General features: G+C 49.3%; 1 protein-coding gene across 3 annotated transcripts in view; it reads left to right on the top strand.

Annotated features, from left to right (window-relative positions):
• WDR62 (WD repeat domain 62) overlaps window positions 1-21,945 on the top strand; it is a 47,155-nt gene that overhangs the window by 20,372 nt on the left and 4,838 nt on the right. For all 3 annotated transcript variants that reach the window (XM_043437251.1, XM_043437252.1, XM_043437250.1), the window contains exons 10-22: window positions 2,029-2,166; window positions 3,662-3,840; window positions 5,705-5,796; window positions 7,938-8,063; window positions 11,480-11,547; window positions 11,629-11,750; window positions 12,484-12,559; window positions 13,853-13,964; window positions 14,222-14,285; window positions 15,001-15,123; window positions 16,669-16,802; window positions 19,087-19,139; window positions 20,347-20,565. In XM_043437251.1, the coding sequence (XP_043293186.1) occupies window positions 2,029-2,166; window positions 3,662-3,840; window positions 5,705-5,796; window positions 7,938-8,063; window positions 11,480-11,547; window positions 11,629-11,750; window positions 12,484-12,559; window positions 13,853-13,964; window positions 14,222-14,285; window positions 15,001-15,123; window positions 16,669-16,802; window positions 19,087-19,139; window positions 20,347-20,565 (1,506 nt within the window). The remainder of the gene's footprint in view (window positions 1-2,028; window positions 2,167-3,661; window positions 3,841-5,704; window positions 5,797-7,937; window positions 8,064-11,479; window positions 11,548-11,628; window positions 11,751-12,483; window positions 12,560-13,852; window positions 13,965-14,221; window positions 14,286-15,000; window positions 15,124-16,668; window positions 16,803-19,086; window positions 19,140-20,346; window positions 20,566-21,945) is intronic.

Here is a 21,945-nt window from a genome sequence, read left to right as displayed (position 1 = left end):
TCCCTCCCCGTACCCCTGCTCAGCCCCAGCCTGGGGACTCAGCTGAGAAAGCTCCTGCAGAGTTTGGGAAGCCCGTTCAGCCATACCTGCCAGAGATACTCCTGGACCCCAGTTTGTGTCAGGTGCTGTTCTGGGTGCTGGGGACACGTCTGAACAGGAAGCTGACATGAGTCCTCATCTGGAGCTCACATCCAGGTGGTAGAGTACACCTATAAACAAATCAGTCAAGAACATGCCGAGTACAATACCTCTCTGAAGAGAAACAAAGCCACCCAGCAGGGAAGGGGATCAAAGGTGCTATTTTAGAAAGGAGAGTGGTCAGGGAAAGCCTCTCGGAGGGTGTGACATTCTTCTAGTTGGGGACCTGCAGGAAGAGAGGGGCGAGGCTAGCCACCACTGGGGGTATGGCAGGCGCAAAGGCCCCATAGCAGGAGCGTGTGTACCTCAGGGAGCTTTCTGTCAAGGGCATTTGTGTACCTTATTGCTTTTTTTTTGTTTTTATTATTTTATTTTTGGCTGTGCTGGATCTTTGTTGCTGCGTGGACTTTTCCCTAGTTACAAAGAACAGGGGCTACTCTCTAGTTGAGGTCCGCAGGCTTCTCTTGTTGAGGAGCGTGGGCTCTAGGGCTTCAGTAGTTGCAGTTTGCAGGCTGTAGAGCCCAGGCTCAATAGTTGTGGCGCATGGGCTTAATTGCTCCATGGTATGTGGGATCTTCCCAGACCAGGGATTGAACCTGAGTCTCCTGCATGGGCAGGCAGGTTCTTTACCACTGAGCCACCAGGGAAGCTTGCTTTTTTTGTTTTTTAAGTATTAAAGAAGTCTTTATTTTCTGAGAATGAATCTGTGGGACTTTTTCTCTGAGGGTATTCTAGGTACTTCTTGCAGATAAAGCAACTCTTGGAGAAAGAATTGTATCCAATTTTTTTTTTCTTTCTGAAAATGTTTGTGCTAGATAAATGATGTTTTCAGTGGCCCAATTCAAGACTGTGAGAAATAACTTCATCCTTTTGAATAGGCATTATCCAGCTCTTTGCTTGAGTGTGTATCTGCCTTCATGGATCTGACATTTCTGTTGCTTGTACTTTTCTCACTTAAGAATATTTTTTAAAAAATAATTTTCAAAATTTATGTATAAAAACAGTCTTCTTGGGAAAAAACATGAAATATTACAGATAAAGCTAAAGTCTGTTTTGATCTTTTAATGACTTTTTACTCAAAGTCTTTTTATCTAACATTACTATAGACATGCAAAGCTCCCTTTTAGTTACTATTTGTATGGAGTATCTTTTTCTCTACCTTCACTTTCAACTTGTATGTATCTTTGAATATGTCATGTCATGAACATGTATGTATCTTTCTTATGTCTTTGATGTTTCTTAATTCTTTTATCACTACCTTCTTTTGTGTTTAATTGATTTTTTTGTATTGTTCCATTTTGATTTGCTTCTCATTTCTTCTTTTGTATATTTTAAAGTTACCTTCTTACTAGAAGATTATAAGTAACATCTTACATTTTTAACAAACTAGTTTGAAATAATAGCAATTTAGGTTCAGTAGTATACAAACACTCTGCTCTTTATGTAGTTCTGTCCCTCACCCTCTATGCTGTTATTGTCACAAATTATTCAATATCTTCATCATTGTATTTTCATCAACACTGATTTTATTTTGTTATGTATTTGTTTATTTTTGGTTGCACTGGATCTTCGTTGCTCCCTGCGGCCTTTCTCTAATTGTGGCGCGAGGGCTTCGCTTGTTGCAGAGCATGAGCTCTAGGCCCTCAGGCTCTAGAGCACAGGCTCAGTAGCTGTGGCACATGGGCTTAGTTGCCACGAGGCATGTGGAACCTTCCCAGACCAGGGATCAAACCTGTATCCCCTGCATTGCCTGGCAGATTCTTAACCACTGGACCACCAGGGTAGCCCTGCCACTTACTTTTTTTCACAAAAATCCAATAGTAGGTCATAGTGTTGTTATCAAAGTGGTTGTACTGAATTGCCCTTTGCCTTGTTCTCTGGGGACTGTAGGTGTATCCTGAGTTTGAAGATCAGAGAGCTTGTCTACCATCAGGATCTTTTCTGACTTGCTCCTCAGACAATACCATCCGCTTCTGGAACATGGACAGCAACCCTGACTCTCACTGGCAGAAGAACATCTTCAGTAATGTGAGTGGCTTCATTGTGATCTGTCTGTTAGGAGGAACAAAGGCCTACTTGAAGCTAAATGTGGGGGCAGGAAAGAGTTTTATGGAACCTGGGTGTTTGACTTCACTAGGGGCAGGAACCAGGAACCAAGGCAGGTCACTTTCTGTCTCCTCTCTCAGTTTTCTTTCTCTCCCTTTCTAAGTGGCTTGGTCTTTCCTCTTTGCTTTCCTTTGAGTCAGCTCCTACTCTCTTAAGTGTATGTAAACACAGCTACTCCAGGCAATCCAATATACTCAACAAAGAAGAAATTATTCCCCAAGTCTTGGGTTAGAACCCCCCTGGGGAGCACGTGATGGGCTGAACCAGGCAGAAGCGTCCCCTGTCTGGCAATGACTGGGGCCGGAGATGGGGTGCTGGCATGATGAGAGGCTGGGGAGAAAACACTTTGCTGGAGAAATGTTAGGTGTTGCTAGGTCAGTGAGAGAGCTTCTCTGGGGAGCTAAGGCCTAAATCATGCATTCATTGATTCTGCAGCTACTACCAAGGTCAGTGCTAGGTGCTGTGTTGCGTGCTGGGGACACATCACTGACTAAGACACATTCTCCTCCTCTCAAAGCACCTCCAGTCTAGTGGAGGAGGCAGACAACGAGCCAGTAACTACACACACTATGATATAATTCCAAACATAATAAGGGCCATGAAAGAAAGTTGTAAGGTACGAGTAGGATACGTGAATAGTCATCTGATTCTATCTGTGGCACTAGGGGCAGCCTCTAGAGGACGAGATAACTGAGATGGGAGGATTGGGCAGCATAAAGAGGGGAAGGGAGAGTGTTCTACACCAAGGGACGAAGGCCTTGAGATAGGAAAGAGCTTGGTGAGTTGGAAAATCCAAAAAAGGTCAGTGTTACCAGAACGAAAAAGGCCCTTAATGCAGAATATGTATAGCAAGTGCTCCTTTACTGCTACCCTCACTAGCACCTCTTCTCCCCCAACCATCTTCTCTTCTGCACCGTGATATGTGTGTTGTATTTGGTTATACACAATAGAAAAAGCCCAAACATGATGGAAAAGGTTTGATTTTCTGGCTCATAAAAATAGCCTAGGGATAACAAGTCCAGGCTGTTTTGGCAGCTTTAGGAAGCACTTAGAGACTTAAGAACCACCCATTTTGAAGGAGTGGCCCTTTGCCATTTTGAAGGCGTGGCCCTTGTCCTCATGACCCAAGATGGCTACTGGAGCACCAGTCATCACATCCAAGTTCCAGGCAGCTGGACAGTGGGAAGGAAGAAGAGTTTTCACTTGCTTTACATCTCATTGACCAGAATTTATTCACACAAGTTCATCTAGATGCAAAGGAGTGTGGGAGACATAGTAATTATTCTGAGTAATGAAGTTTCCAAGTCAGAATCAGAGCTCTGTTGCTCACCAAGACTGGGAGACTGGCTATAAGGAGACAGTGGCAGCGGTGCTTCAGAGGTTCCCAGCGCTGCCCTCGGCCCTCTCCTCTCTGCAGACGCTGCTGAAGGTCGTGTACGTGGAGAGCGACATCCAGCACCTGCAGGACACGTCACACTTCCCAGACCGGGGGAGCGAGAATGCGATGCCCGTGGACGTGAAGGCTGGGGTTCGAGTCATGCAGGTCAGTCCTGATGGCCAACACTTGGCTTCAGGCGACCGAAGTGGAAATCTGAGGCAAGTGGGCCCTGGTGGTGTCTAGTGCACACCTCCCAGCTTGGGCTCGGGTGCTCAGGGCAGTGGGGAGGAGCCCTGGCCTTGGCACCTCCAGCTGCCTGTTGGCAAATGAGGGAGTGTGGGTAGCAGTCTGGGAGCCAGCCCGCCCTGGGAACATAAGTTGAGAAGGGGCTTCCAGAAGGGCTGGCTCCCAGTATATCAGAGTAGCCACCTAGGGACTGGGCCATGTGAACTTTGCCTGCCAAGTGGACAGGCACACTTGCATGACTCCAGGGCAGGGTGACACCTTCTTGGCCCCATGATACCCCTGCTGAACCCTCAGAGAAGATGCCAGCTGGACCTGGGAGTGCTAGGAGAGGGGTCGGAGGGTGGGACATCTGAGGGCTCAGGCTGTTTACCACCCTGCAGAGGTTTTTCAAGATGTGACAGGCCCAATAGGTGCTGACAGAATATGAGCCCTGTCTTAGGAATCAGGTGTAATGTGAAAGGCTGCACAGTGACCACCTAGGTGCTGGGTCTCTGGTGGGATGGGAGGGACCGGGGGCGCTGGAGACCATGTGCCGCGTGAAGGGGCAGCTGCCACACAGCACCAGTAGCACAGCCTCCACATTGTCACATATTCCTGTCATCCAAGAAGAACAGAAGAGAACTTTCTGTGCAGATTTTTTTCTGTGAAATTCTATGGTCTTTAAATGTTAGCAGCTGTTTTGATGTCAGTCACTGATGAGGCAAACCAAGCAGGTCAGGGGGCTGCTCCAGTTGACAGCATCCTGGTGTGAATGGCAGAAAACAGTAAGGAGAGCTAACAGGGGCATCACGGTCTTCTCCCAGGCCGGCCCCTGGCCTGAGCGCCGTGGGTATCGACTGATTTAATCCTCTCAGCGACCTGCTGGTGTCAGTGCTGTTATTCTCACCACTTTCAGATGGATTCGCTGAGGAAAGAGGGGCTGAGTGGCCAGGTTCACACAGGTGGAGAATGGAGGAGCTGGGATGACCATTTCTTATTTCAGTCCTGGATGACCTGTTGTCTGATTTCATTTGGCAAGAATATGAGGAAAGTCTGGATTTGAGACCCTTTAAGAATGAGAGGGAGTTCCCTGGCAGTCCAGTGGTTAGGACCAGGCTTTCACTGCCAAGGGCCTGGGTTCAATCCCTGGTCAGGGAACTAAGATCCTGCAAGCCCTGGGGTGTGGCCAAAAAAATTAGAATCAAATGGTCCCACCTGGGGGACTTCTCTGGTGGGCCAGTGGCTAAGACTCTGCTCTTCCAGTGCAGGGGGCTTGGGTTTAGTCCCTAGTCAGAGAACTAGATCCCACATCTACAGCTAAGAGTTTGTGTGCCACAAGTAAGACCAGGCATGCCCAAATAAATAAATATATATATTTTAAATGTTCCCACCTGGGACTTCCATGGCAGTCCAGTGGTTTGGACTCCGTGCTCTCACTGCCAAAGGCCCAGGTTTGATCCCTGGTCAGGTAACTAAGATTCCACACCAAAAGCAAAAAAAAAACAACAAAAATATTCCCACCCATAGGGCCTATCTTTGAGTATGACCTTTGACCCCTGCCCTACCCCCAGTGATCACCTCTGATAACAGCCCTCCCCTAACCCTTGTTCCCCCAGGGACCATCGTAGATGTTAACCCATGGAACCCCAAGGGGCAGGTGCCTGCTGAGGTGCTCCCAGGCTTGGGAGCTTTCTGGGTGCCGAGAACGGTCAGGCACCTCTAGACTAGTTGGCCGGGGTAGGGTATTCTCTATGTCCCCCACCCGGCTGCTCTGGCCTTTTCTAGTGGGAGCAGAGCACCTGGGGCTGAGGGCCGGGGGCAGTGGGCAGGGTACAGCAGGCAGTGTGTGTCTCCCAGGATCCACGAACTGCACTTCATGGACGAGCTGGTCAAGGTGGAGGCCCACGATGCCGAGGTGCTGTGCCTGGAGTACTCCAAGCCGGAGACAGGTGAGCCTGTGGTGGGGGCACGGCCTGCCTGGCAGAGCCACCGGGGTGAGCACTTGGTGTCTGGCGGGACTGTGAATGACAGCTAGGGCTCCTGCATTTAATAAGAATTCCTGTTGCCAGGCCCCGGGACCAGGGTGGCTGGGACTCCTGAAGGTAAGACCAGCACGCAGGACTTGACCTGCTTACTCTGGTCCCCAGCACCCCAAGCTGCTCAGGCTAAAGAGGTGAAGGTTAATGAGTAAATGTATGGATGAGCTCCTTCTCTGCTGCAAAAGATAGATCAGTAGTGAAACATATTCTTTTGAAAAACTTTGATGCTTACGGTAAATTTATGAGAATATTATCATGAACACCTGTAGATTCTTCACAGCTCCCCAAGTCTTTTCTTTAAATCCTATCTGACCCTTTGACTATATGTAGGATGTTATCTGCTTCCCCTCTCTCCTTTTCTCTGGATTTGTGCATGTGTGTGTATATACACATTCATAATAAAATAATACCATGTATGTAATTTTTTTCTTTTTTTTAAAATAATTGTACTTGTTTATTTTTGGTTGTGCTGGGTCTTCATTGCTGCGTGAGCTTTTCTCTGGTTTTTGAAGGAGACTACTCTCTAGTTTCAGCACATGGGCTTCTCGTTGCAGCGGCTTCTCTTGTTTCAGAGCACGGGCTCTAGGGTGTGTGGACTTCAGTAGTTGTGGCACATGGGCTCAGAAGTTGCAGCTCTCAAGCTCTAGAGCAAGGGTTCAGTAGTTGTGGTGCATGGGCTTAGTTGCTCCATAACATGTAGGATCTTCTCAGACCAGGGATTGAACCCATGTATCTTGCATTGGCAGGCAGGTTCTTTACCACTGAGCCACCAGGGAAGCCCTGTTGTTGTTTTTTTTTCCTTTTGCTAAAGCACTTGAGAGAAAGTTAAAACTACTTGAGAGGAAGACTTGCTGTCCTTTCACTCTTAAATGCTTCTGTAAGCATTTCCTAGCAACGGGAACATCTGTTTACCTGACCACAGTGCATCTTATTCAATGTGCATCTTATCAAATCTGTCATCTCTCCTGGGTTTTTTTTTTCTTTTGGCCATGCTGGGTCTTTGCTGCAGAGCACTGGTTTCTCTAATTGCTTCTCTAATTGCGGCCGCTCAAGACATGTGGGATCTTTGCTCCTCGACCAGAAATTGAACCCTTGTTCCCTGCATTGGAAGGCAGATTCTTAACCACCGACTCACCAGAGAAGTCCCTATCTTGAGTTCTTATTCCCATTTTGCCAGTTTTCCCAGTGTTGACTTTTGCAGCACCTTTGTCTTTCCAGTCCAGGTTCATGCTTTAGTTGTCGTAGCTCTTTTGTCACCTTTGTTCTGGTGCTGACTTGAGGCTTATTTCCACAGCCTTATTTAGTTTGTCTTTATGACTTTGTCTTTCTGCAGAATACAGACCAGTTGTCTTATAGAATTTCCTTCCATTTGAATTTGTTTGTTTTCCTCATGTTTTGATTCTGATGATACCTTATTGGCAGGAATATAATCTTGGTGAAGTTATGTATTAATGAGGCTAATATTCTTTCCCATTCTCTTCTTTTCTCCTTCCTTTTGCCATACTCTGTTCTGCCAAATTTCCTCTGCATTTCTTTTCATCCAGTACACCTCTCCTGAGCTCCCCTCCACCTCAGATCACCATTAGGCCTTAGACCTAGCAGGTGCCCAGGGTAGGCACCATTTGAAGGGGCCAGCACAAGGGTCCAGTGTCTGAAGAAAGGGTGGCAGCAGATGGTCAGTAGGACCTACGTGAGACTCATGCAGCCAGAGTGTAGAGAGTGAGGGGGTGGGTGGAGTTTTGGAGAGGTTGAGAAGTTGGCAGAGCCTCTCATGGCTGCCAGTAGCTGGACTGGGTAGGAAGGCATGCTGCGCTTTCCCAAAGTGTCTGGTGTGGGCACAGGTGGAGGAGTGTCCATGTGTACGTCAAGATTCATCCTGCACGACCCGGTGGCGAGGGATGCAGAGTGCCAGGGTCTGGGGCAAGTTGGCTGCAGTTAGGAAACCAGAGATCCCCTTCCTCAAGGCCAGGAAAGCTCAGTCACACTGCTGTCTGAGAGGCCAGGCCATCAAGCGGGCCCCCGGGAACCCAGGACCTCCCTCTCACCTACAGGGCTGACTTTGCTTGCCTCGGCCAGTCGGGACCGACTGATCCACGTGCTGAACGTGGAGAAGAATTACAACCTGGAGCAGACCCTGGACGACCACTCCTCATCCATCACGGCCATCAAGTTCACTGGTAAGCCCCTGCCTTCTACATCCTGCGCCTCATTCAGTGGGCTCCTTTGGCTGCACATAACAGCAGAGCCCCCTTCAGCTTAGAGAAAAAAGGGAGCAGCAACATCGGATTCAAAGCCCAGCTGGATCCAAAGGTTGAATGTTTTTTTAAATTTATTTATTTAGTAGGCTGTGCTGGGTCTTAGTTGTGGAACTCAGATCTTCCATCTTCATTGCAGCATGCAGGATCTTTAGTTGTGGCATGAGAGCTCTTAGTGTGCAATCTAGTTCCTAGACCAGGGATTTAACCTGGGCCCCTTGTATTGGGAGCACAGAGTCTTAACCACTGGACCACCAAGGAAGTCCCCCAAAGGTTGAATTCTTTTAAGTTATCCAGACTGTCTCCCTCTGTTGGCTGTGCCTCTCTTGGGTGGGCAGGGTCTCAGTGATTCCTATGCTGCTGGAAAGACACTTCCCCTCTTCCTATCTCTTTGGCAGAAATTGAGAGCTGACTTTCCTGGTGCTGACTTGAGGCGCCACCCCTTTCCAGAACAGTTATCGGTGCCAGAGCTTTGGAGTGTCCTCTTAGGCTGTGTCTGACTCCTATTTCTCCAGTTCCCACCCGCCTCCACCTCTGATCTAGGAGAACTGACATTAGGCGAGTGCCCCAACAGGAAGTCAGAATGCCAATCCAGGATGGGATGGGTGCTGGGGACCTTGGCAGAAAAATGGGTGACAGCGACAATTACTGGAGGCTAGTTCTGTGCTGGGTGGTGACCCTTGTGCTGTCCCAGCAGTTACCCCACTTGACAGCCAGAGTCACACAGCCAGTATTTTGCATAAGGCTGTCTTCCTTCAAAGCCCTCACTCAAACAGGCAGTTGAAGGGATCCCTCCAAGACTGGAAAGATTCAGTTTGGAAATCGCTGGCCCTAAGGGATTCCAAGAGAAGGGGAAGCAGGCCCTTGTAGGAGTTTAACTGATCAGAACCCAAGAACGTATTCAAAACTATATTCAAGAAGAATCCATTATGGAGAGAATATATCCCTGTGCTCTATGTTCTTGACTAGGAAGAGTTTTGTACATATAATCTTGTGGCTGAGAATGTATTAATGTCCCTTGGACTTCTGCACTTTCTGCCCTGTCTCTGTCTCAGGTGGTTGGGAGCTGAGCAAAAACAGATTAACAGTGTTTGCTATGTTGTGATGTGTGTGTGTGTGTATGCACACGCACAGTTGCTCAGCCGTGTCCAACTCTTTGCGACCCCATGGACTATAGCCTGCCAGGCTCCTCTGTCCCTGGAATTTTCCAGGCAAGAATACTGGAGTGGGTTGCCATTTCCTACTCCAGGGGATCTTCCTGACCCAGGGATCAAACCCGCATCTCTTTGTAAGGACCTAACAAATGCTGATCAGCTCAGCTTTCTCAGACAGCCTTAAAAAACTGTTCAGACCATCCCATTCCACAGGGGAGAGGTAGGTAGAATAGATCAGTAAATCTTGTGCTGTGCCCAGCAGTGACCTTAGCTTTAATGAATGGTCTAGATCCAGGAGAGGTGATGACTGGCCAAGGGGGTGACCCACGAGTCAGTCCTTCTGATAGTGTGGACCTCTGTTAAAGCCCCAGGCGGTGTGAGAGGATGGGCATCCTAAACCCAGCTCCTGTGAGCCCTGCTCTGGCTGGGCTGGCTTACCTGGGCATTGTGCTGGAAACATTGATGATTTGTATAAACTGGGCACCAGCCAACTGGAAACTGTCTGAAGCTACCCAGCTAAAGAATGTCAGTCTTTGAACTCTTTTCTTTGAATCATATATTCCAAAAAGTGAACAGAAAATCTGTGAATAGTTTACAGCATAATACAATGAAATATCCACATCAAAGTTCATAGTCGGTAGGCCTGAACTAGACACACCCCTTGTTTTTAACTAGAGGCTATTCTGATTGATCCTGGTCCTAATCTTGCTAAACACATGGAGTCTCCACCCCAGGTTAGGAAGCAAAGCATTACCAGTAACTTTTAGGCCCTCTCTGGGTCCCTCTCACACACAGGGCTCTCTCCCTTCTAGGAATAGTGACTCCCACTTGAGTAACATCTTAGCTTGTAATGTCAGGCCTGGGAGCTTGCAAATGTCCTGTCACGAAGGAGCAGCATCCATTGTACCAAGGCTCTACATGTTTTATATTCATTCTGTCTTGTCATCGTCACCACAACTCTGTGAGGTACTTGTTCTCTGATTATTCCTCTTCTATAAAGAGAGAAGCTTAAAAGCAAAAACATCGATAGTACCTACAGGTGGCAGCCACTGTCCCAGGGGTTTCCATGCCACTCCACGGGGCAGTGTCTGATACAGGCTCATTGAACAGACAGGAGGCTGAGGCTCGGAGAGAAAGCTTGGCTTCCGAGCACAGTGTTTAATAACCAGAGGATGCCTGGATCAGCCCTGGCCCGGTCCTGACTCTGCACTCTGGGACAAGGACTTTGTGACTCTGAGCCCCTGGGTTCACGTTTGCAAAAATGTGGCTGGTGACAAGTCAGGAGGGGGAGGCTCAAGTGGCAGAGAGCCTGGACTGGGATCTGTGTGGATTTTTTTTCTTTTTTGGCTGTGCCACGCGGCTTGTGAGATCTTAGTTCCCTGACCAGGGCCTGAACCCAAGCCCCCTGCAGTGGAAACGTGGAGTCCTAACCACTGGACTGCCAAGAAGTCCCTGTCCGGATATTCTGATCATTCTTTTTTATATTGTTATTTGTGGCTGAGCTGGGTCTGCATTGCTATGCGGGCTTTCTCTAGTTGCAGCAATTGGTGGCTACTCTTCCTTGTGGCACACAGCCTTCTTACCGTGTTGGCTTCTCTTGGTGCGGAGCACGGGCTCTAGAGTACATGGGCATCATTGGTTGTGATGCATGGTTATCATTAGTTGTGACACACGGGCATCAGTAGTTGTGGCGGACGGGCTTAGTTGCCTGTGAAATCTTCCTGGACCAGGGATCAAACCCGTGTCTCCTGCCTTGGCAGGCAGATTCTTATCCACTGGGCCACCAGGGAAGTCCCTCTGATCGTTCTTGATGGCATGAGCCTCCCAGCAGTCTGCCTGTCTCCTCTTGCTGCCTGCTTCAGTCACATCTCCACTCTGTGGCCTGAGTCACTTTTCCGAATCCCAGATTAAGCCTTGTGCCCCTGCTATACCCTGGCCTGTTTCCCTGTATGCTTTCGCTCTGCAGAGGCCTGCATTGCCCACTGCACCGTTCATACCCCTTCATGCAAATGGCTCACAGCTTACAGAGTCCTCCCACCTGCCAGCACTCCCGTCACCTCTTCCAGGAAGCCCTCTGTGATGCCCAGCAGAGTTCCCTTATGGTAGGGTTCCCTAGCTAGGATCCCTAGCCCTAGTCGGGCTCAGAGGGGCCCAGCCCTCCCTCATGATGGCCTCCTCCTCCAGGCAACAGAGACATCCAGATGATCAGCTGTGGCGCCGACAAGAGCATCTACTTCCGCAGTGCCCAGCGGGTAGAGTGGGGTGGCCTCCTTGGGGGCTGGATGTGGGGGCTCCTTGGGGGTGGCCTCTGAAAACCCCATCTGCCCTGCCAGGCCTCAGATGGACTGCACTTTGTCCGTACCCACCACGTGGCTGAGAAGACTACCTTGTATGACATGGACATCGACATTACCCAGAAGTACGTGGCCGTGGCCTGCCAGGACCGCAATGTGAGGTGAGGAGCTGCCCTGGGCGGGTTGGTCGGCCTGGCCTCGGCGGGTCTCTGAGCAGGGCCTGTGTGGGTCTGTCTTCTCATGAGCTTTCCTCCCCTGCCCATCAGTCCCTGAGAAGCTGAGTGGAGTGGAGGGACCCAGTGGGTGTTTTTTAGGAGCTGGGCTCACCCAGGCCTTGTCTCCAGGTCAACAGCGGGTTCCCTGGCTCTCAGGAGCCTGCATGGGGTAACCAAGAGGTGCTGACATGGTATATAAATCATTCAGCCTCGTTTCTTGAGTACCTGTCTGCGGGGAAGAGAGAGGGAGTCCCTAACCCTGCCTCCGTGGAGTGCAGGGGAGGACAGACAGATAATAACAGCATGGAGCGGTCAGGGCTGGGATGAGGACAGCCCAGAGGCTTTGGGGGCCCCTGGGAGGACATCCACCCCACCTGGGGCTCAAGCAGGGATCACCGGAAGTGATATCTGAGCTTAGACTGGGAAGGATGTGGAGGAATCAGCGTGTCCAAAGAGATTCTCCATCTCCTACATTTGCTTATTCAAATTGGCTGCCAGACACAACCTCTGTGACCTCAGCCTGAGACAGGGTCCCATTTCCTGATACAAGGTTTCAATCCAGGAAGCAGAGGAAAAGAGGTAGTGGGGGCTTCCCAGGGAGAGGTGGGCAGCAGGTAAGGTTGGAGCAAGAAGGGTTGTGGGTGGGGCCATGTTAGCCACTCCTGCCCTCACCTTCCAGAGTCTACAACACCCTGAACGGGAAGCAGAAGAAGTGCTACAAGGGCTCCCAGGGTGACGATGGGTCCCTGCTGAAGGTGAGGAACTGGGGCCCTGGCTGAAAACACACCCAGACACACACACCCAAGGCCCCCCTGTCTGCTTCCTGCTGTTGGGCCATCTGAAATATGAGTCCTCCTTGGCATGGAATCAAAGGATCACATGCTGGCCAGCATCCACTCAGGCCTGGCTGACTAAGGATGCTTGGGAGCCAGGAGTGGCCCCTAGAGCTCTACATTTATTTACTGAACCCTTCCCCAAATGGGGGGCATCCCTGGTAGCTCAGCTGGTAAATAATCTGCCTGCATACTGGAGACCCTGCTTTAATTCCTGGCTTGGGAAGATCCGTTGGAGAAGGGATTGGCTACCCACTCCAGTATTCTTCGTCTTCCCTGGTGGCTCAGCTGGTAAAGAATCCTCCTGCAATGCGGGAGACCTGAGTTCAATCCCTGGGTTGGGAAGATCTCCTGGAGAAGGGAACGGCTACCTACTTCAGTATTCTGGCCTGGAGAATACCATGGACTCTATAGTCCATGGGGTCATAAAGAGTCAGACACAACTGAGCCACTTTCTTTGACTTTCCCCAAGCGGGGACATTTAAGTGGTTTCCATTTGAGTGGCAATAGAGTGTGGTGGGAAGAATCAGAGAGGTCTGGGGTCCCTCTTCAAATTTCCCCCCTGCCTGTGTCATCTAGGATGAGGTGGGAACCTTCTCAAGTGTCTCTGAACTAGGGGAGTTGTTACAACGCTCCAGAGTCAGATCCTCTTAAAGTTCTGCCTTGGGCTGTCTGTGACCTTGGGCAAATGTCATCTCCTCTCAATCCTGTTTCATCATCTCTAAAATGCAAATAAAAATAGCCTCTACAGGAACCTCTCCAAAGGTCCAACAGCTAAGACTGCGCCTTCCAGTGCAGGGGGGCAGGTTCAATCCCTGGTTAGAGAGCTAAGATCCTACATGTCTCATGGTCAAAAAACCAAAACATAAAACAGAAGCAATATTGTAACAAATTTAATTAGGATTTAAAAAAAAATTTTTTTTTAAGCCTCTATCACAGGGGTCTGTGGGGGAAATAAATCCACATACGTACAGTACTTAGCACAGGGCCTGGCCGCCATTAGTACCCTTGTGGTGGTTGTTAATTTCTTTACCTGTGAAATGGGGACAGGAGCTTCTGCCTACCATGGGGTGTGTCGTGAGGCTAACCTGGGATGAGTCCACATACCTAGCGCCCAGCACAAGGGGGACCTTGGTCAGCGGGGCTGTGATATTGACCCCCGCCTCTGGGAAGAAGGAGGCCACCCCAGTGTCACGTGGGCGCTCTTCTCGGCAGGTCCACGTGGACCCCTCCGGCACCTTCCTGGCCACAAGCTGCTCTGACAAAAGCATCTCAGTGATTGACTTCTACTCAGGCGAGTGTGTTGCCAAGATGTTTGGCCATTCAGGTGGGTGTGCCTCTCTGCTTGGGACCCCTTCCCACCTGCCCTCACCCAGCCTTCTAGCTCAGAAGGTCAGTGCAGGACTTCCTTGGTGGTCCAGTAAAGACTCCCTACTCCCAATGCTGAGGGCCCAGATTCAATCCCTGGTCAGGGAGCTAGATCCCACAATGAAGATTAAAGATCCCATATACTGCAGTTAAGACCCAGTGCAGTCAAATAAATAAATGAAAAAGACCAATGCAGCTTTTCTACTCTACTTGCAGAAATTGTCACCGGCATGAAGTTCACCTATGATTGCCGTCACTTGATCACCGTGTCCGGAGACAGGTGGGAAAGGCCTGGAGGCTGCCCAGCAGGGCCCCGCTCTGGGAGTGGGTGAGACCTATCCTATGGTGAGAGCTAGGGCTCAGACACTAGAGCCTGGTGCCCACAGCTGGAACTCAGCATGCCAGCTTACTCTCGCCGGACAGTGTGCCAAGCCCTGAGTTCAAATCTAGATCTGCCACTTACTTGTGACCCTGAGCAGGTTATTTCCCCTTTCTGAACCTCTGTAAAAGAGAGATGAGCCCGAGACTTCCCCCTGGTGGTCCAGTGGTTAAGACTTCAAGCTTCCATGGCAGGGCGCAGGGGGTTCGATCCCTATTCAGAGAACTAATATCCTGCATGCTGCATGGTGGGGCCAAAAAAAGAGAGAGAGATGACCCCATCTACCTTGAGAATCATATGGTGAGAGTCAAATGAGATGACATATGTCAGTTCCTCAGCACCTGGTTGGTATCCTAGGACATCCCTTTTGTCACTCTGTCTGATTTACTACCCTCCCTCGCGGCTATCTTCCGTGGGTCTGAGGTCTTCAGAGCAGCCTTGGTTTACTAGGGGGCCCTGGACCCCACCAGGGTGTAGACCTGCCCTGAGCTGACGGGAGCTATTTTCCGGGCCAGGGAGTAGGGTCTTGGCTGTGGTGACCCAGGTGGTTCCAGGGTCGGACGACTTCTGTATTCACCATTCTTCCTCCTCCCACATCTCTCCTTGGCCTCTGCAGCTGTGTCTTCATCTGGCACCTGGGCCCTGAGATCACCAACTGCATGAAGCAGCACTTGCTGGAGATCAACCACCGGGAGCAGCAGCAGAACACGAAGGACGGGAAGTGGAGCGGCCACCCCAGGTCCTGGCAGCCTCCTGTCCATCCCCACCTGTCCATTCACCAGAGGGGTGTCTTCTTGCCCCGGCCCCCATAGGGAGTAAGGCTGCGGACACAGGCCCCAGACCCTGCCCCTCGTGCCCTCAGGGCCTGGAAGAGGAGATGAACTTTGTGGGGTTTTGGGTTTTGTTTTCATTTATTGGGGTATAGTTGTTTTACCATGTTGCGTTAGTTTCTGCTATACAGTGGAAGTGAATCAGCTGTATTTTTGCATGTATTCTCTGGGAACTGGACTTTGAATACGAAGTTACAGTAACACACACGAGAAAGGCTTTGAAGTGTAAAAGCGAAAGTGCTAGGAGAGCCTGTGAGCACTCTGGTGAGGAGCCCTCAGGGGGCTGTGGGGACTAGAGGAGGCCCCCGACCCAGCCCTTGGTGGGGAGGGAGGAGGTCAGGGAAGGGTCCAGGGGAGCAGAGATGTCTTCTTAATCTTTAAATGGAAGTTGTTCTTTCACTTATATCCCTGAGTTTCCTAAACCTATTTCTTAAGTCTTTAAGTTCCAAGACCAGTTTTATTTGGAGTGAAATCCTGTTCTGGTCTTTGATTTGGGATTTTGGTTTGGAAGTTTCAGTTGGAGTGGGAGGTTTTAAATGTTCTTTTCTCCTGTCCCTGGAGCTGTCCCTGTCTCTCTTTGTCTTTTTTTTTTTTTCTTTCATTTATTTATTTTTGGCTGCTTTGGGTCTTCATTGTTGCACATGGGCTTTCTCTGGTTGTGGTGAATGGAGGCTGCGCTTCCTTGAGGCACACACGGCTTTTTGTTGGTCTCCTGTTGCAGAGCACAGGTTCTAGGTGCATGGGCTTCAGTAGTTGTGGTGCACAGGCTTAGTTGCCCCACAGCATAGGGGATCTTCCCAGACTCGAACCCCTGTCCCCTGCATTGGCAGGTGGATTCTTAACCACTGGTCCACCAGGGAAGTCCTCTCTCTCTGTCTTGGGGCTTTGCTATTGCCTCCCCCTGGGAACCAGGCCTGACATGGCCTCATTTTCTGCAGTCATCTTGAGGTGATGCAGATCTAGGCACCAAGGGAGCGGACAACTCTTTGGCCCTTGAAACTAAAATCTCATTGCTAACCCTGCTTCCTGGAACAGAAGCCAGCAGCTCAGGACTCATACCCTACCATCTGCTTTGCTTTCTATTCCATTGCTGTGGGCCTTGACGAGTTTGCCTTATTTTTTGAGCCCAGCTTTTGTTGTTGTTTAGTTGCTAAGTCATGTCCAACTCTTTTGCGACCCCATGGACTGTAACCCGCCAGTCTCCTCTGTCCATGGAATTTTCCTGGCAAGAATACTGGAGTGGGTTGCCATTTCCTTCTCCAGGCCAGCCTTTGTTACATGTCATTTATTGTGACAGTGTGTTTCTAGCAGAGGGGTTGTAGCATGTGAGATCTCCCAGCCCCATGTTGACCAGAAGCCAAGAGTGTGTTCTTATGGACCCAGCCCTAGGCAGGTCCCCTCTCCCATCCCATTTACCTGTGTTTCTCTCCTGCCATCCTTTTCCCTGTCTTCAGGCAGGAGATATATGCATCCGTGCCTAGTGAGATTTGCTCCCTGAGCCCTGGAGAGCAGACAGAGGATGAGCTGGAGGAAGAATGTGAATCTGAAGAGTTGCTGAAGACCCCATCCAAGGAGAGCTTGGATCCAGGTTGGGAAAGGGGCCCTATTTTGAACTCTCAGCAGAGGGATCATTGCTAGGTTTTGGTCACTGCTTTGTTTTCACAGCCTGACACATATTGCAACTCAATAATCACATCAGTCAGGACTCTTTCAGGGTCATAGCAACTAGACTGTCACTGGCTTAATTTGGAAAGAGGATTTATTGGTTCCTGTAATGGAAACTTTGAGAGTATGGGTTCAGGCATAGCTGGATCCTGGTAGTCAGGTGACATTAAAGCAATAGATATTTCTCCATCTCTTGGCTCTGCGCTTCTCCGTGTTGACTTTGCTCTCAGGCAGACTCTCCCTGTTAAAGGGGCAGAGTATCCCTGGCAGCTCAAGGTTATAACACTGTAGAGAAGAGAGCACCTCTTCTCCAACAGTTTGGAGTCCTCTGCTCATGACTTATGTTCCTATTTTAAGTCACCTGCCCATTTCTGACCTAGCCACTGTGATTGGCCAGCCCTGAGTCATGTGGTCATCCCTGAGGGCAGAGGCTTTAGTCAGCTCCACTTGAACCACATGATCAAGAGCCAGGGGTTAGTGTAAGGGGCTGTCCCGGGGGAAAACAGGATGATGTTAACCAGAAGACAAACCAGATTCTCTTGTTCAGGCAGAAGGGAGAGAAGTGGCTCAGCGACTTTATGAGAGGCCAGGCCCTCCATTAATTCCTGCCTCCTTGCATATTGCCTTGGCTTCAGCACTCATGTTGCAAGATGGCTGCTGAAGTTCCAGCCATCAGAGACATGATCGAAGAGGACATTCCCTCCTGGAATTGCCTTTATGGGGCTGCTTCTTTCCCATAAGCCCCTGCAGGCTTCTTGCCGGTCATGTTGGCCATGATTTCTCAGCTGTGAGAGAGGCTGGGAATGGTGGCTGGCCTGTGTGGCTAGCCAGCTCCCAGTGAAGCTGTGGGCTCTGCCAACAGGGAGGAAACAGCCAGAGGCCCCCTGGATGGCTGATTGGTAGGCAGCAGCCATGTGAGAATTCAACCTGGGAAAAAACTAGAGAGTAAGCTCATTTTCTTTGTCACCACCCTCACATCCAGTCCAACGTCGCTTCCAAGGTGGCCACTCTTAGGATTTCGGTGTGGATCCTTTCAGGCCTTTTTCTGAACATTAATATACATAAAATATACACAGGGAGCATCTATGTCTACAAATTATATTAGACTGCAGATATTCTTCTGTATCTTTTTTTCTCTCAAAACTATCTCAGTGACTACAAAGCAGAGGCCTCCCTCTTTTAACTGGTAGCATCACCACTGATTGTGCTCCAGGGGGACACCTAGATATTTTCTTTTTTCTTTTTAGCTTTATTTATTTACTTTTATTTTTTAATTGGAGTATAATTACTCTATAACATTGTGTTAGTTTCTGCTGTGCAACACCATGAATCAGCTACATGTGTACATATACCCCTTCTTGAACCTCTTCCCCGATTTGAGTGTTTTCTGACATTACACTGTTGTGAACGAGGCTGTGCTGACCACTCCCCCCCCACTGCCCCCACCCAAGGACAGGCGCTGCTGGATCCCAGGATTAATACACTTCTTATTTTAAAAGATAACCCCAAGGGCCCTCCAAATCCAGTGACAGCCCCAGCCAGCAGTCAGTATTATGCCTGCTGTTTCCCCATACTTTTGCCAATACTTGATAGTTTGAAGCCTTTTAATTTTGGTCAATCTTAAGCTAGTGGTAAAGAACCTGCCTGCCAGTGCAGGAGACATAAGAGATGCGGGTTCGATCCCTGGGTCAGGAAGATCCCCTGGAGGAGGAAATGGCAACCCACTCCAATATTCATGCCTGGAGAATCCCATGGACAGAAGATCCTATGGTCCATAGGGTCACAAAAAGTTGGACACGACTGAAGCAATTGAGTGTGCATGGGGAAAACATATCCCATTGTTTAAATTTGCATTTCCCATGAGACTTCCCCAGCGGTTCAGTGGTGAAGACTTTGCCTTCCAAGGCAGGTAATGTGGATTCAATCCCTGGTTGGGGACTTAAGGTCCCACGTGCCTCACATCCCAAAAGAAACTGAACGTAGACAGCAGAAGCAATATTGTTAACAAAGTCAGTAAAGACTTTAAAAATAGTCCTCATCAAAAAATAAACCTTTAAAACAAATTTGCATTTCCCTGATAGCTAGTGAGGCCAATCATCTTTGGATGTGTCATTTCCTGTGTGGTCTCTGGAGAGCTACCTCTTTATGTTGACGGTGGTCTCTTGAATTGTTTATTCTCTTTTCATGGATGTTCTGTGTCTCTTCAGATCCTCAGTGCCTGCTGACCAACGGCAAGCTGCCGCTCTGGGCGAAGCGGCTGGTGAGTCTGCCGGGGGAGTGGGACACCTAGAGTCTAACAAAGTACGGGTGCCCTTTCCCCCTTCATATCTTTACTTTCCATGGAGAATCCTTACGATGGTTTCAGTCTCTGGACAGCCCTTCATTCATGCCACAGGTGTTTACTGCATGCCTACCCTGGTGGCTCAGTGGTAAAGAATCCACCTGCCAAAGCAGGAGACACAGGTTTGATCCCTGGAGAGGGAAATCCCCTGGAGAGGGAAATGGCAACCTACTCCAGTATTCTTGCCTGGGAAATCCCATGGACAGAAGAACCTGGTGGATTAGAGTCCATGGGGTCACAAAGAGTTAGACACCACTTAGCAACTAAAACAACAATAACAGTTATTCACAGCACACTTGCTCTGTCCAGGTTCTGTTGAGTCTTTTATATGTATTATTTAATCATCATTGATGTCTGGGCGTTTCGTATCCCCTATTATTTCACAGATAGGAAACTGAGGCCCAAAGCAGTTAAATAACTTCCCCACAGTCACACAGCTAGGAATTAGAGAAGGTGGGATTGACCCTAGAAGGCTGGCTCCAGAGCCCAGGTTCTCAAGCACCCACCCTTCCACTGTCTGCCAAGCAAGTCTTAGTAGGAGGCAGTGGTAAGCAAGATCAAGGAAGTGGCAGAAAAGAGAAGTGTACATATCTTGGGTGTGTTTGAGTGGCAGAGTTGCAGAAATGTGAAGTGTGAGGGACAGAATAAGAGGAATGAAGGAGGACAAGAAGGTTTGGGGCCTGAGTAGCTGGGAAGAATCACTGAGACAGAAGACTTTAGGTTGAGTTGGTTTAGGGGGAAGGGTCAGTTGTTGTCTTCAACATGTTTGCTTTAAAAGTTTGCTAAACATCTATGTGGAGATGTGCAGCAGTTGCCTGAGGACTTCTGAAGTTTAGAGCTAGGTTTGGGACTTCCTGAGCAGTCCAGTGGTTAAGACTCAAGTGCCAGCACTGCAGGGGCTGCAGGTCCGATCCCTGGTCAGGGAACTAAAATCCCACAAGCCATGTGACGTGGCAAAAAAAATAAGAAATAATAGCAAGGTTCTGCTGGAGACAGACATCTGCAAGCTGTTTCTGAGTGAGGTTTAAAGCCACAAGGCTGGAAGAGGGTCTGTGCAGTGTTCCTCGCCCTCCCTGGAGTTGGTGAGCACTTGGCCAGCTGCCTGAGTGTCCCCTTGTCCCCCCAGCTAGGAGATGATGATGCAGCAGACAGCACAGCCTTCAATGCCAAGCGCAGCTACCAGCCGCATGGCCGCTGGGCAGAGCGGGCTGACCAGGAGCCTCTTAAGACCATCCTGGATGTCAGGGACCTGGACTGCTACTTTACACCCATGAAGCCCGAGAGCCTGGAGGATTCTGTCCTGGATGCAATGGAGTCGCAGAGACTGGCAGGCCTGCTGAGCGAGGTATGGACTGCTGGCCCCAGCCCCACCCACAGCACATGCACCACAACTGCGGGTCGAGGACCTGGGGCCTCAAAGTGCACGCATTTTGAAAATAAGGTTGACCATCCCACTCCAGGAGAAGGGCACGGCAAACCACTCCAGTATTCTTGCCTGGAGAATCTCTTGGACAGAGGAGCCTGGTGGGCTACAGTCCATGGGATTGCAAAGAGTCAGGCACAACTGAAGCAACTTAGCAGGCAGGTGCCACTCCAGGGATGTGAGAGGGTAACGAGATGGCAGTGAGCAGGAGGATAAGCCCTGGGCCTGGTGCACAGGGGAACTTCCCAGAGCAGACCAGGAGTCAGGGAGGCGCTCACTTGGGGATGAGAGCTTGGGCCCCAGGGCAGGCCTGTACCTGAGTGAAGGGCATTGGAGCAGGTGGTGCCCTGGGCCTGCCCACTCCTGGCAGTGTAACTTGCAGCAAGGCTTGATTCTCAATTCTCTGGTCTTTGGTTTTCAAAAATACAGTCATTTCCAAAAAAACCAAAAAAAAGATGACCAAGAAAAACGATATCAAAAAGTCATTTTTTAAAATGGTCATGGGGACTTCCCTGGTGGTCCAGTGGCTAAGACGTCTTTCAAGCTCACAATGCAAGGGATAAGGGTTCAATCCCTGGTCAGGGAACTAAATCCCACATGTTGCAACTAAGTATCTCTCACGCTGCAGCAAAGACCCGGCACAGCCAAAATAAAATTAAAAACAAATCAATATCTTAAAAAAGACTCCACACTTCCAAAGCAGGGGACACAGGTTTGATCCCTGATCAGGAAACTAAGATCTCACATGCTGTGGGACAAGATCAAGAAATAAAAAATTTTTTTTTTTAAGTTAAAAATGGTTATTAAAAAAAGAAGCCCTCAGAGGGCTTTTGCAGTTACCCAGGGCCATAAACAGTCTGGGCCCAAAAACGTGCTGACATAACTTTAGATCTTATTCTATTATTTTCCAAACAAAATCTTTTTTTACTCTATGATATAAGTTTTCTTATGTAAGTTTTCTGATCCTGAAGCTAAAGCTTCAATGCTTTGGCCACCTGATGCAAAGAGCCAACTCATTGGAAAAGACCCTGATGCTGGGAAAGATTGAGGGCAGGAGGAAAATGGGGGCAACAGAGGAAGAGATGGTTAGATAGCATCACTGACTCAACGTACTTGAGTTTGAGCAAGCTCCAGGAGATAGTGAAGGACAGAGGAGCCTGGTGGGCTGCGGTCCATGGGGTCACAAAGAGTCGGACCTGACTTAGCAACTTAACAACAACAATGTAAGTTTTCTTATGTGGCTTGATATAAGTACAGTTAGGTGCACAGATCATAAAACCACAGTTTGCTGAATACCTGTGT

This window comes from Cervus canadensis, chromosome 18 (assembly GCF_019320065.1).
Source record: "Cervus canadensis isolate Bull #8, Minnesota chromosome 18, ASM1932006v1, whole genome shotgun sequence".
NCBI lineage: Eukaryota > Metazoa > Chordata > Mammalia > Artiodactyla > Cervidae > Cervus > Cervus canadensis.
Note: the sequence above shows the minus strand (reverse complement) of the source record. Positions and strands in the feature narration are given on the sequence as shown.